Source organism: Vidua macroura, chromosome 3, assembly GCF_024509145.1.
Source record: "Vidua macroura isolate BioBank_ID:100142 chromosome 3, ASM2450914v1, whole genome shotgun sequence".
Taxonomy (NCBI): Eukaryota; Metazoa; Chordata; class Aves; order Passeriformes; family Viduidae; genus Vidua; species Vidua macroura.
This window is the reverse complement of record NC_071573.1, coordinates 65,467,999-65,483,678: the sequence shown is the minus strand read 5'-3', so window position 1 is coordinate 65,483,678 and position 15,680 is coordinate 65,467,999. Positions and strand designations below refer to the sequence as shown.

General features: G+C 44.3%; 1 protein-coding gene across 1 annotated transcript in view; it reads right to left on the bottom strand.

The window, feature by feature from the left end:
* MAN1A1 (mannosidase alpha class 1A member 1) overlaps positions 1-14,243 on the bottom strand; it is a 138,187-nt gene extending 123,944 nt beyond the window's left edge. The window contains exon 1 of the mRNA XM_053973272.1: positions 13,394-14,243. Coding sequence (XP_053829247.1) covers positions 13,394-13,984 — 591 coding nt within the window. The 5' untranslated portion in view covers positions 13,985-14,243. The remainder of the gene's footprint in view (positions 1-13,393) is intronic.
* Positions 14,244-15,680: the final 1,437 nt, after the last annotated feature.

Below are 15,680 nucleotides of genomic sequence, written 5' to 3'. Positions count from 1 at the left end.
GCTGAACATCCAAAACAATGTACTTTCTTGATGAAATGAAACCTCCATCGTCAGGTACGGTAGAAAACTTAAAGAAAAAATAGTCTAATGAAAATTAAAATAAGCTTAACTCCTCTTTAAAACCTCAAAGCCCTTTCCTCAGACTTACTCAGTTCCTACCATAATTATAGGTTTTAAACAGCTACCTTTTCACACTTATAGGCCCAAATAAAAACTATGTATTGTCACTGGTGCCATAACAAAGGACCATAAATTTGGAGCAAAAGGTATAGACAGAGGGAGCTTTGCTTCTCACATCACAAAATCAGAGTAAGTATGTCAAATTGAAGGGATGCTCATTTATTTCTATAATGCTGGGAACCAACCCTTTTAGAAGTGACTAGTGGGTCTGGACATTGAGCATGAGGCAGTGTAAAGAAAGACTTCATTTTCAGAACCAAGCTTCTGTAAAGCCAGACCTCTTTATGATGTCAAAAGTGACAGAAAATCAAATGCTGATGAGTTGGACTCTCCTGAATCAGTGTGTAGTTCAATAGTACAACCCCACTGTAAAAATACTTACAGTTCCTCCTGTAAACCCCATAATAAGTCACAAAACACAGATGGAAATTTATTTGAAAAATACATGTTTATAAGCTAGGGGTGTTAGACCCTTAAAAAAGAAATCAGACAAAACTGCACTTTAAACCTACTTTCGTGGCATAGATGTAAGTTTCAATACAAACTCCAAACCTACCAACTTTGAAACAACTCTATGTTAGCTTTCATGTCCTTAGCTTCATATCTGCAATGTATAAACATCAGGTGACTGATGTTTTGATCAGAGGTATTCAGAGGAAAGATATTTCAAAACAGCACACAGACTTTGTCAGTGTGCTAGTCACCCATCTACAGCCACAAAAGTGGCAAAAGCTGCAACTAAGAGCTTTATTTTCCATCAATAGCTTGTATTTCAAAAATTCTAAGGGCAAGTCCCTGTATTAACCAAATCTCTTTGTCCAGTAAAGATTTCCTTATTTTTTAAATAAAAAAATATCTGCCGAGCTAACATACAGTCGCCTCCTGGGCTTTCCCAGTGAAACAGAGAGGCAGCAAGATAGCCAGGAAAGGCTGCATTGGCATTTTCCTCCACCACCCCAACTCCCAGGATAAAAGCTTGTTTCAAAGCAACTGATGCATGAATGAAAAACGTCTAAACCCCAAGTCTATTAAAATGCTAGACAGCAGAGATTACGATCCTGAAAGAACTGCAGAGGGCAATACAAGACCCTGAACTTTAGGGGAATGAGCTCAGTTTCTTCAGGGGCCTGATCTGCAGGATCCCATGGGAGAACCCCCTGTAGGGCTAAGGTGCCCAGGAGATCTCACTGATCTTCAATATGCCACATCAGGAGAGCAGTGGCTGCATACGGAGCTGCTCAGGTGGAGCACAAGCCCCCAGGGAAGAGGGGGGAGGAGGAGATGTAGGGAGATGTCCGACAGCAACTCAGAAACACTGGCTGGGCACCAGGGAAAAGGAAGCCAAAACTCATCTGGAAGCTGCCAGAGGACAGGAGGTACCTTTACATCAGCAACAAATGAAGGACCAAACCAAACAGGCACTGGTAACTGAGGAAAAAAACAAGAAGGAAATTCTGGAGAATTACAAGACAGCTTTATTCCAAACCTTGGAAAGAAAATGGAGCAGAACCTCCTTCATTCTATTTCCAGGAATATGAAGGACAAAGCCACCTTTGCAAATGGCAAGGAAAATTTCCCAAAGGCAAAATGTATCAAATCGACCCAGTTACTTATGATCGAGCCACTGGCTCTATGGATGAGGGCAGCACAGCAGACACAACTCCCCTGACTTTAGCAGGCTTTTTGACACAGTCCTGCCTTAGCACTAAGCAGTGAAAAAGAAATGGACAAGACTCATGAAAAAGTGGCTGCTTTGGCACTCTCCAGACAGCAGTAAACAGGTCAAAGTCTAACTAGCAGCTAGCTACGAGTGACGTGTCTCTGGGGTTCAAGTGACCAAAAGAGCAAACATACACAGTCACCAACTTCACGTGTAACCCAAACTCCAGCAGCCAAGAGGGTGGACAAGAGGGCTCCCACCTGAATGACCCCAGGAGCTGCTGACCAACTCTTGAAACCAAATAAAACCAAATGCAATTATCTTATGCCTAAGTATATAATGGGAACTTACAGGCTAAAAACCAGCTTTGGGACAGATGTCCTCAGGGTCCTGGTGAACACCTGGTTGAACACAAATAAGCAAGGCATCCTTACAATGATGAAGGTGAACTGTATAGTGTTAGCATGAGTTCATGCTAGTGATAGGAAGCAATCAACACTTTCCATGTGATGTTCCTGATGCCTCAAGTAAAAGCCCTGTTCCTGGTTTTCAGCTCCCCTGCAACAATCAGAGATTTTTTTTTTTAATTATGGAGAATACGATGACCTATAAAAAGAGGTAGTTGGGTATGTTTGGACTAGAAAATAGAGGCTTCTTAATGACTTAGGGGGTACCCATAAAAAGGTAGAAAAGGTAGCCAAGATCATCTCAGTGAGGCACAATGAAAGGAGTAAAGGCAGTGTCACCAGTTGCAGTAAGAGAAATTGTATCTACACACAATAACAATTCAAAAATCCTACATTAAGGGTCTTCAGACCCTGGAATATGTTTGTCCAGAGGGGCTGAAGAATCTCCCTCTGCAGAGATTTTCCACACTTGAGTGCACAAGATTGAGCAACTCAATTTTATTTTGAAGTCAGCTCTGCTCTATGCAAGAGATCAGTACTCCAGAGGCCCAGCAGTGAGCCTGAATTTCTCTCCTTCCCAACAATAAAATTCTGTGGTAAGCAGAAGGCTGGGAAAAAGAAGAGCTAGGACTAATAGTGTGCATAAATGCAGACCAACGGAGTCTCCGTAATGCCTACAGATGATAAGGCTGCATATAGAAACTGTTTCCATGAAGTCTGAAAACTTTCTTAGGGAACATCTACTTTCTGCAATATTTAGATTTATATATTAAAAAAATAACTTGAGCAAAGCTGATTATTAAAACAAAAGGATTTCTTTGCTTCATCCTAATGTTCTGGATTTTGCTTGTAGCATATGTATGCTACAAGCAAAATATAAAATTATATTTTCAATACATATGATGATTTGTAAAAAAAACCCCAAATCCTATGCCTTTAACTTTTTTCAAGGTGTTTTTTCAGACCACACAGAGCTTGTCCCCAGCAAACTGCATTCTTAGCTACAGACAGCAGACCAATTGCACAACATATTTTACTCTTATGCAAAACACACATGTGGAGAGAGATATGAATATATCTCTATCAATACATGATTTTTTTTCTTTAAAGAAACTGCTTGAAGAGACATATGGGCTTTTCTTCATAAAGGTTATTTCTCTGAAGTGCCCTTCTTGATCTGTGATGTCACTTCAGCCCATGACAAGATCATACATCTTTCAGTCAGTTCAAGTTCACTGCCACACTTACTCTAGAGATTTTAGAGAATAAGACAAAAATATCAGCCAATTTGCAGTTGGTCTTTACATGGCATAGTTTTTCCCATGGTGATTCTTAAGACGATATCACCAGAACAAAGAAAGGAGCATGCAGTTTTGAAGCGGTATAACTTTTTAAATAAGTAATATGTATAACTCTTCTACTCTCTAAATGGTAATTAGGTTTTGTGTTGCTTGATGGGGGTGGGGGACAGAAATCCATCACTGTAAATGATTAACATCTATTTCTCTTCTTTAAGCTTTAAAGAATTTAGTATTACTACCTAGGTCGAACTCAGAATTTCAAGTGCAATTCTTAAAATCACAGATGGGTGGAGAACTACAACCACAGTAGCAAGCAACAGATCTCCCCACAGACAGCAGCAGTATGGGCAAAGCTTTATCAGCAGTACCACCATTCACTGCACCAACAGATGTCAGTGCTCAAAGGCAGTGAGAAAAGTTCGAGCGGAGCTAAAGACTGGGTCTGCATCTGCATGTGTCTATCACTGAATAGTAAAATTACTATCTCCTTAAGCACTACACTTTGAAAGCAAAATGGCTTTTTTTAGTCTGATATTCTTTTACACTAGCTACTTCCTATTTCCTTGGAAGAAAGCAGTCCCCGAACAAAAGAAATTTGCAAAGATTCATATTAAGCAGGGAACTAAGTAAAACAAAAGTATGCAGATACTTTTAAAAAATAGTCTCACAGTGGCCTGAATACTAATTAAAGAAGCAAGCCACACTGATCTAATGTAATTTTATTTCAATGTTTTAAAAGCAGACACTGACTTTTAATAAATAATTGAAAAAGAGGGTTTATGTTGCCAAGCAATACGATCACCCTTACACAAGTGAGATGATGTAAAATTCTGGGAAGAAAGTATCAGACATTCTTTCTTTCTTTCTACTTATTCATATGAAAAACATATAGTACTGCCTCTACCCTAAATTGCCAGCATGATGTATCTTCACATGGGAAGTGCAAAGCTGCATATTTTTCCATTAAAACTGTTTCTACCCAGTATCAGAGAAAGAAGCTGATTCTTCTGCAAGTATTTTGAGATGCACACAAAGTCTTGTAAGAGCCAGATGTTCCACAGTAATCAGCTCATTCATTGCCCAGAATCTTTTCAGTCCTTTGCATGGTATTGCCTACCATCTCTTCTGATTTTCACCTATTTTCTTACATGATTAGAGATTTGCCCTTAAAAGAAAGGGCCCAAGTTTCAAGTAAGTCAGAGTCCACTCACTTACTGTATTCTTAAAACAAGTTTAAAACCAAGGTACATGCAGCTTCCAAGAAGGAGTAGGAAGACAAATGAAAATAGATTTTACACTTGTAGTTACCCTTGCCTAAGAGACTGCATATCTCAGTGTTCCCTCAAGGACTGTGAATGTTTGATTTTAACAGTTATAAGAATGTAACAGCAGGTTATGTGCTCATCCAATCTGTCTGAAAAGCTTTTAAAATCAGAGGCATCAAAATGAGCAATACCTGTATCTTCATAAATACCAGCTATAAAAGCTTACCGTGGAGAGTTACAGCAAGTTGTCATATTATTTCATGCAAGCCTTTCTTGGTTACAACTGAGTTCAAATGGAAGATTTCAAGATGCAAGAAAGGCAAACTAGGAGTTTTACTACTCTACATGCCTTTCTTTGTAACAGCACTGGAGCACAGCACTCAAGTGTTGCTTCAAAAGCTTACAAAGATCGTGACCAAAACATGGAACCAGGGAGTCTCAGGTTTGATCTGTCCCTGCAATAAAACAATGCATTTAGCAACAGTTTAGTGGTAATGCAAAGCTTGTCATGTGCAATCATAAATCACACCCCAAAGCTCAGATTTAAACTGTCCCTAATGAACTGACATGCCCATGCTGGACACCTGCAGCACAGGTGGGAGTGAAGACAGCCTTCACCCAGCACAGAGCAACAGCCCCTGGTTTAGTGGGGAACAGAGAACAGGAACCAGGTCTCCACATTCTGCTCTGAAACCTGGCACACTGTGCAACCCTGTGTGAGTCACAGGACTGCTCTCAGCCCTAGAAAAGCACCCAAGTGCTTCCCCTCAACAGCAAAGCCTTCTGGACTCTGCAGGCAGGGCTGCCAAGCACTGCGATACAACTGCGGCTCAACCACAAGTCTGTAAAAGGTTTCATTTAATCTGGTTCGGGGAAGCATGCGCTTCATTACTCACCAATTATGTTTTCATAACAGACTTGCAGACATGATTAAAAAGAGTCATGGAAAACAGAAAAACAGAAGATGCCTCTCAGAAGCGTGCACAATCTTTATATCACATGATTTAAAAAGCCCAAACAACTCAGTGAAAAAAAGAAAAACAACAAAAAACAAGCAGCTGAATAATGTTGTGGATAGATTTTCACACAAAAGGAATCAGTATATTGAGCATCTGGTACATTGCCCATATTGCTTAATATACAGTGCCTCATTCCCCCCCTCTTTGACTTCCCTCACTTGTAAAATCACAGTTCTGTAAATAACTTAGAAAAGAGACCAAAAAATCCTTCAAAACTGAATGTCTCAAACCTGCTTTACACAGAAACACATCTGAATACTTGAGTTTGTTACCAAAAAGACACACAACCAGTGTCTCATCATCTCTGTACCACCTCAGGTGGCAATTTATTGCCTGAGTAAGTGCTGCACTGTTAAGACAGAGCGAACACTGAATCTAAGCCACTTTCCTGAAGTATTATCTTACTGTGCCAAATTAGCTAGGAAGACAAATTTGTTATTTGTAAATAAAGGAAATACTTATCAAGATATTATCTTTAAGATGAAAACCGCAGAAATTTCCTCTTGTGCTGGCTCCCCAAGCTAGAAAACACCCCAACCTAACCAAAGAGGGAGATAACACACAGCAATCCTTAGAGCGGTATGTTTCAGACAACTTTAAGAAAAGGTCTGTCCATCCAACAGTCACACAGGTCCTTCTGCAAGGACATTAATTATTTTCCACAAGAAGAACTGTCTTCTGTCTCTCCATGACTACCTTTTCATAAATCCTGTGCTTTCATTAACATTCAAGGAGGGTATCAAAGCCTGGCTGTCTACCACTCTTATTTGCTCCCTGAATGAGATAAGACCTTTTTTTGGTCTTAACAGTTGATTTTAATAAACAGGTGGATTTTTTTTCTGCTTCAGCTTGCCTGCAGCACAGGACTACAGCCTTAAGCAACTGTACTCACTAACATTAAGATTTAGTCTATTTCTTTCTATTAATTGGCTACCATAGGCTGCTGTACTAGCATTAAATACAAAATCATCACCATGAGAATGTAACTTCTGCTGAACTACAGGAGGATATTCCATTTTAAGCTTTACCTCACATGTTTACGTCACTTTATTTAGTTCTCATGAAGAGTCCTATGTGTCTGGAATTTACATTTTGCCTTTACAGAAAGATAAAGAATTAATCATGTGCTTGTTTTTGGTTGTTTTTTTTTTTTTTTTTGGTTTTTTTTTGTGAAAGCTAGATGTTTCCCACCCAACATTTAAAACCTTTTCATTTTCCCCACAATTCTGAGGATCTGGTTATAAAGGACATTCAGTTAGTTTCAGTAAGTTTACCTGTTGAGAACACAGACCAAGTCTGAAGATAGGAAAATTAAATATTATTCTTAGCACACAGAAAACAGGTGCAAAGCTGTAAAAACATGAATATAGGAACACACCCCATACCAATCAGATATGCACACAGTTATGCAGTGAAACACCCCTCCAACTCCTGATCCAAGTTCAAATCCAAGATCCTTTGACTGAAGGAAGGCTATGAGGTTCTCATAAAAAAATCCCAAACAAACAAAACAAAACAACCCAAACAAAGCAGCACCTGAAACAACTCACCTGAAACAATGCCCTTTCCTAAAAAGGCCCTAGGGAGTCTTAGCAGGAAGAACATGAACTTGGCAAATATATACCCCTATTTCATATTTTGGGGACATAAAGATGCCTCAGACCATTTGCCTCTACTTTCCTCTCCTTTCAAATGCAGTGGCTTAGTGGGGTCCACTGCATCCACTGTGCTCAGACCTCTCATAAACCATTTCAGCTCCCTACCCTGCCAGGCCACAAACCCAACAAAAGCAGTGGTAGCTTTACATCTGGTTGGCAAGTTGAGCTGGCTGTCTATATGTTCTGCCAAGTGAGTCATACTCAGTAACACAGCTGAAGCTTCTCTGCATCCTGTAATGCCATTAACCCTAAGCAAGCATTTTAACTTCTTGGTTTGTGACATTTTGGATATCATAAGGCAACCCTGGCCACCTCCAGCTTACCATATATGATTCCCATCTTTAGGCACTTTATTCACATCCTCAGTGACTTTTAAAAAAACATAAAAAAAACCCCCACAAACAGTATTTATCAGGAAGAAAAGCACTATCAAATACTCAAAAAGAAATAGCAAATACAAAAATACTGAAGATTAGAAGTAAATAAACAAAGCTTTGGGTGAGAAAAAAACAAGATTAATTTTAAACTTCAACAAACTTAATGACAACTATAACATGTCAGTATTAAGGTCACAAGATACTTCAGGAAAACTTCTTTCGAAATGCATTGATTGCATCATCAGCATGTTGGCAGGAATCAGCACACTGCTTACTCATTACATGTCAACTCTTTTCCTTTCACTGAATCATGTTCTTAAAGAAATGTACCATCAGGGAATGTGTCTTTTTTTGTTTGAAACTCAAACCACCCAATACTTAAACTGCTGCATTTTAACTGTTCCCTCTCCTGTGAAGGTCCTCACAACCTTCCTCTCACTAAAACCACTCTGAATTTTGGTCTACAGTAGCTGGGACTTCAGTAATTCCTATTTCTGTATTTCCTTTCTCCTTTTCTGTAATGAGAAGAGGGGTTGGGAGGTAAACCTTCTGAAATGAAATGCTTCATTCTGCTGAAGATGATTACAGTAGATAAAACCTTTGCTCTGCAAAAGTCTCATTGGAGAGATTCAGTTTTAATGGAGAACTTAGGCAAGAAGATCAGATACCAGCTGCTAAGACACAGCTACTCAAAGCAGCTTTCATACCTTTCATCCACCTGTTCCCTCACCAGAGCCAAACTAGCACCAAGTCAACCCTTTCATTAACACCTTTGACTCATCAACCTGACAGAAAGTTTAGCAGAAATCCATCCAATTTCTTTTCCCCTCTGACAGTTTTTAGCTGACTTACAGATCTGAAGCAGCTTATGGAGGGATGCAGTGAAAGTCACAGAAAGATGATAGTGGGAAAAGGCAGTCAAAATTGGTATGAAGAGACTTCTCCTCCTCTTCCAATAGCAAGAAATATTAGTGAGCTCACCTTGTCATGTAAACACCCTCATAAGGTAATAAAACTCCATCCAGCCTGGCACCTGCTAAGGACCTTCCTTAGCACCACCACCAGGCAGTAGGAAAACAACTGGTGGAAGCATGCAGGAAAACATAAGGGGCCAACTGCCCTTCCACAGCAGCGAGTGACCATCCATAATTTTGCCATCACTCCTTGTTAATGAAGAGGTCTGATTATGTCCAAGTATTTCATATGAAGCACATATTAGATCTCTGATTAGTGCTTTATTTCCATGCTCACAAGCTTTCTCTCCCCAAGACATTGCTGAACATCCCTGTAACATTACTGACACTTCTATCTAAACTGCATAAAAGCCACCATAAAAATGAAAACTGAGGACTTAAAAAGCTTCAGAATTCACACTGCCAAGGCCACCTCAATTCATTTCTTTACAGAAAGACAGGAAGGGAAGCTGCAGAGTCTGTTTTGCTGACTTGCAACGACTGCCCTGTTGAGCTCAAAGGACTTGTGCTCAAATTCCTCTCTGCAGGACTTGTACTACATGACTGCAACAGCTGAGAGCTGTGCAAGTACTTGGAGCACTGCATGACCATGCTCTTCAGACATTGATTCCAGTTTACCAGGGAGGCTTTTATCCTGAAAACATGTCCAAATAGCTCTGATCAATACCATGAACAGTTTCCAAGCTAGTTACCTTGTACAAGAACAGCACAGCTGCATTAGTATGGTGCTCCACCAACACCAAGAGCTTGCTGTTCAGCAGGATTAATTAGTCTGGGAAGAGCACCACACTAATGTGATTATATAGCTTCTAGTACCTAAGCTAGCTCACTCATTGTTTCTATTCTTTTGCTCTGAAAAAGAGCTTAGGTTTTGCTGTTTGCTTAACACCTAAATAATTCCAGCACCGTATTTCCTTGGAAGAGAGAGGAATGAGACTTGGAGAAGACTCAAAATCAGATTTTCCTAATTAAAAGAATACATCTCCTGCCTTCATAGCCTCTCTCCACTATTATCATTCCCTTCTAATCACTTCTTTTGCTTGTATCAACTACCTATGTACCTGCAAGTCTTCCCCTGACATCAGGAATAATGATGTCCAGCCATAACCAACAGTGACAAGAGCAGAGACTGGAAGACACTGCACTTGAGTGGAATGGAATCATAATTGCCTTCCACTCCTTTTTTCCAGGTAGGGAACAGATACCACAGGAGGCACTTGCCACAGGCATACCAGGGACCCAGACTTTGCTCCAAGTCATGGGTGTACTGGAAGAACTGACAGAAGAACCAGAGTTTGGCAAATGCAAGTGTGCTGGTATACTCAAAGTGTGCTTCTTTGCTTGAGCCTCCCTGAGGCATCCTGCATGAGGACAACACCCAGGGCAGGCAACATGCAGTAAAAAAAATCAGCAGCCACAAGCAACTGACAGCAGTTGAACAGGAAGTACTGGGGAAAGCCCCACTGCTGGCAGTACTGCTCTTTCTTCTCAGTTTGCCTGTAACACATCAACAGAAGAGAAACGGAGGACTAGCACAGCATCCATTAGTATTGCTGGTCTCTGGCTCACATCCCTTCCCTGCATACAGCCAGGCCCCAGAGGTAACACAGAGGGACAGTTCCCACACGCAGACCTTGAGAGCAACCATATTGTTCTGACAGGGTGAAAAGAAATGACAGCAACAGGATTTCTAATTCTCCATGTTTCCACAAGTATTTTACTTGCTCAATAAGCATCTAGCATTTTATTTTCTTTTTGGTGATATTATGTTGGTTTAAATACTAAGAGAAGTTCAATTTCCCTCTTGGATTAAGTTTTGCCCTGTATTTTTTTTTTCTAACATAAAAGAGCAAGCTGTAGAAAAAGTGGTTAAAATTTCTACTACAAAACTTGGCAAGATATGCTCTAAAGTCACAACATTTCATTGCTTTGTGATTGCAAATGATATTGTACTGGCTGGACTTCTAAACGCACATGTCAAAATTTAAAACAGTAAATGGACAAAACACCTCTAAGGTATCTCCCCTCTCAGCTTTATGTCAGCATGTTGGCAGGAGAGCCCTTCCAGAACAGAAACGCAGGGAAGAACAAACTTATTTTTGGGGATTCTTTTCCTTTAAAGTAACTTGCTTCCTTCTGTAAAAAGTATCATTAAAGGCTAGTTTCAAATTTTGAGTTCTAGACCAGATATATGACATAAATCATACAATGCAGATGTGAATTCCAGGCTCAAAAGAGTATGAAAGCAAAAAGATTTTTTTTGTTTGCATCTCCAGCGTGCAACCACTGGGCACAAAGAGAAGAACTTTAAGGGATAATTCTGGTTTCTGTGCTCTTACAGTAGAGTACAAAAGTTCATACTTTAAAAAAATACAATTTAAAACAATTTAAAGTTTTAAAACTAAGCTTAAGAGACTGCAGATTATAAATTCATTTTGACACCAAGGTAACAATAAAAAAAAAAAAGAGGGACTAAAGCTTGCAAAAAGACAAAGAGAAAAGCAACAAAAAAAACCAACACATGAAACAATGTGAAGCAAGTTAGCACAGAACAGAAACACTGGTTTACTCTCAATGGAAAAAAACATATTCTTCAAAAAAGGCAAAAATCAAACAAGGCAAGGTACTGCAAAAATGCCAAAACAAGTAAGGAACCAAGATGTTAAGGTCACATAGTGATTTAGGAGGAAAAGAAACTCTCAGAAACAACCCTCAGTATTGAAGACTTAAACTGAGGTATGAAGGAAAGCAAAGATCTGGAAACCAAAGTGCAGTCTCTGTGTCATCTCCTATGCTTAAACAGCCAAAACTCTGGTTTGGGGAGGCTACTGTGAAACTGATGCTCTGTGTGGAAGCGGAGGAGAAAGAGGATGGAAAGGAAAGGGGTTAAGAAATTGAAGAGATACTGGCCATATGTTTGTAAGTACATACACACACACATATTCACGTGTAATAAAAGATAACTCAGACAAGCTGGCACACAGTGGGACCAGCAGGACAGCAGTATGTTTAAGTGTTATCTTCCTCCTCCTGTTTAGTTACTTGTTGCAGTCTTCTGTACCACAGAATCATGTACATCAGGTCTGGAGCCTCATTACTTCTAAATACTTCTACATGGCAATATCACATAGCTGGAAAAAGAGTTTGTTGGTATTTTGAACTTTCCATATGCCTCAGGGAGGCTGCATTACTAAACCAGAAGACAACATACTCTGTGCACACTTCAAGATGTGGTCTGTACCATGTACTCCTAAGAGTTTCTCCCTTCAAAATACCTTTGCATTGGTACATGCTGCTAAGGACTTAAAACTATGCTACACAATTTGCTGAAATAGTTAAAGTGACACAAAGACTCCAGAGCACAGAACACAACTTGATATTTGTGAGAGCTTATTATATGATGCTCCATGTGATATCACAGCTCGCTTTTCAGAGCACTCTGTACAAACACACAATAAAAATAAATAATTTTAAATAAGGCTAACCAGGTTTCACAAATACTGAAATACTCTGCAGTAAGTCTCTCGCCTATCTCATTTCCATCACCACAGAACATGAAATATATACTACTAATTAATTCATAAACCCTAATCTCTGCAGGCAGCTGAAATTGTCAGTTCGATAAATAAACCAGCCAGCACTGATGGGAAGTTGAATTGTATTATCAAGTAAATTCTTCTTCTGCTAGAGGACCCTGTCAAGCTTTGCCCACGACAGCATTACCTAGACACAGTTTAGAGAATTTTTGCAAGGAAGGATTTAAACCGGTACCTGAACAAACCGAGCAGCAGGACCGAAAAAGGCGGTTGAAGGAATTTGTCAAAGCAGACAAAGCTCTGACCCGTTACTGCTGCAACCTAAATTGACTGTATTTCGCCAAATGCCCTAAACTCTTTAGACAGCCGGTGCCGCTGAACAGTGAGCCGCACGAACCCGAGACAGACCGCGACACCTCTGGAGCGCTGCACCGCACCTGCACCCGCACTCGCACGGCGCCGGACAGCCCCGGGCAGCTCCTCTGCCAAGAGTGCGGCACGAGCAGGGGGCCGTGCCCCGCTGCCTCCCGCACCCCGCGGAGGCACCTGGCGCTCACCGGCCGAGCCTGGGACGTCCCATGGGGAGCGCAGGCGGACCCGCGCCGCTCCTTCTCCCCGGCGTCGCTGTCCCCAGCCCTCGGCGCCCCGCGAAACGATCCATAGCCTGCCAACCCTCGTCGGGCTTTGCTCTCTCCCCGGGTTTCGGTGCAACAGCTGGGGGAACTCGGCAATGTCGGGAGGGAGGGAGGCACAGCCGGCACAGAGCCGGCAGCGCGGGCCCGCAAGCGGGAACGCACCGCGGGCTGCGAGAATGCAACCGCGGGCGACGCCGACGACCTGCGCTGCGGCTACCGAGGGACAGCCGGCCAGAAAGACCCCCTTCCCGCAGGGAGAAGGCGGCAGGAGGGGTCAGGGGTCCTCTAACACCGCCGCCAGACCCGGCAGAGACCTGTTGCCCCACGCGGGAGTGTCGAGGCGCATCCCCCGGAGCGGGACCGACAGCCGCCACCACCCACCTCTTTAATTTTCTCCCTCCTCTGCCGGACGTCGGGGTCGGCGGGCTCCTGCCCCACGGCACCGACGGGCTGACGGAAAAGGCGCTGGGGCAGCCCGGGGGCACCCGCCTCCTTCCTGCCGCGGGCGTCCTGCAGAAGTTTCTCCTTGTCCTGGCGGATGTCTCTGCGGATCTCCTCGGGCAGCTTCTGCAGCGTCTCCTTGGCCTCCCGCAGAGCCCGCTCGTGGTCCGCGCGGATCCGCTCCAGGCTGCCCGCCCCGCCCGCGGCCGCCGCCGCCGCCGGGCCGCCTCCGGGCTGCGGAGGGGCGCGGGGCTGCCCGCCGGGCGGCGGCGGCGGCGGCTGCAGGGCGGCCGAGTGGAAGAAGACGCCGCTGAGAAGCTTGGAGGAGTCGGGCAGGAAAAAGATGGCCCCGAAGCAGAGGGTGATGAAGGCGCTGAACACCAGCAGCAGCACGAACTTCTCCGTCAGCCGGAACGCGCCGGGGCCCGCCGCCTTCCTGCCCCCGCCGCCCGCGCCGCTGCCCGCGGGGCCGCCCAGCGTCCCCGGCCCCGCCGCGCTACCGAAGAGCGGCAGCAAGCTGGAGGCGGGCATGACCCCCGCGCCGCCTCAGCGCCGCGCTGCGCGCCCCGCCGCCGCCGCGCAGGGACCGCACCGCACCGGACGGCTCGGCTCCGCCGCCCCCTCCCCGCCTCGGCTGCACAAAGTTTCCCCGGGCGGACGCGGCAACTTTTCACTTCCCCGCGGCCGCGCTCCCTCTGCTCCCCCGCCGGCAGCGCTCGGCAGCGTCTGCGCAGCGGGCGCTGTCAGCTCCAGCCCATGCTGCCGCCGGGCCGCCGCCGCCGCGGGTGCCGCTCCCCGCTCCGCCCGCGCGGAACTGCCGGGCAGCCGGGGGCGGGGCGGGCCGGGGCGGGGCCGCCGCCGGCCCAATGGCGGGGGGGGGCGGGGCGCGGGCGCTGCCGGACCGCGCGTCCCGGGGCTCCGCCGCGGGATGCGCTTCCCTGGGCGCCGCCGGACCCCCGCGGCCGGAGGGGAGCGGCGGCGGCGGGGCGCGCCCTTTTCGGCCCCGTGGGCGGCGGCGGCCCGGAGCGGGCGGGTGCGCGGCACCGGCAGATGCCGGCGGCGCGCGCTCGCGCGCCCACGTGCACGCTGGTGCGCGCACACACACGCGCGTGTGCGCCCGCACGGGCTCGCGGCGGGGGCCTGCGCGCTCACGGGCGCGCGTGCACAGGCGTGCACGCACTCACCGGGGGCGTGCGCTGGGCCGGGGGCGGTGCGAGGGCAGCGGGGACATGGCGGGGCCGGGAACAGCTCCTGACCCACCGGTCGGGACAAGCCCTAATCTATTATTTGTAAGAAAAACAGGGCTTATTTTATTTTTTTTTTTTTTTCTCTAGGTAAAAGTGCACCTTGTCCGAGGTAGTAGGATATATATCTGTGTAATGTGAAAATCCGACTTTTCATCTATGCAAATAAAAATGAAAAGACCATCGTGTGTTGGCACAAGGAAATACCGTGTTTGATAGCGGATCAAATTACTGCATCAAGCTCCCCAAGCATTAAGTGAGAGGGAAAGTTTCCATAAAAAAATAAGATACCGATTTATTATTTTTGCCCATGTTACAGAGCAATGCAATAAGCAGCATGTATGTGAGAAGAATAAAATGTTGTGTCACTTTAACAGAAAATGGGAACCCAGCCAACATCCAGGGGTTTATCTCCAACTCTTTTCGAACATACTCAGAGTCTACCTAGAGTTTCACAGCAGTTCAGCACTGTAATCTTAAACATTTCCCCCAAAATGTTAACTACACAGTCAGAAAGAAAGCAGTGAGATATGTTGGTGCCAGAGGTTAGGACGCTGAGGTTGGTTTGTTTGCGTATTTCCATGGCTTTATTTTGCAAGGGATAAAAAAAAAAAATAAAAAAACAAACGACGGTAGAGGGAAGTCTGTGCTTTAAGCAAGGGCAGGGAGAAGGCATTGTGTAAGCCTTAAAGACATGATTTTGAAAATGGGCTTGGCATGGATCTAATTCTGCTCCCAGTGGAATTAAGGGGAGTTTTACCACTGACTTAATAGGAATAAAGCAAGGCTGCTGCCCAATGCATTTCCAAATCCCTTTCTTTAGAAGTTAGAATATGTAACAGATTAATTAAAAACAGGTTCAGAGAAGACAGTTATATAGAAATGATGGAGTGAGTCCTGCTAAACTCCCCTAAGTATATAAGCAAATGCTTCTGTAAAGTTTTAGGATTATACATGAAACTGAAGGATCAGGGGCCCAACTT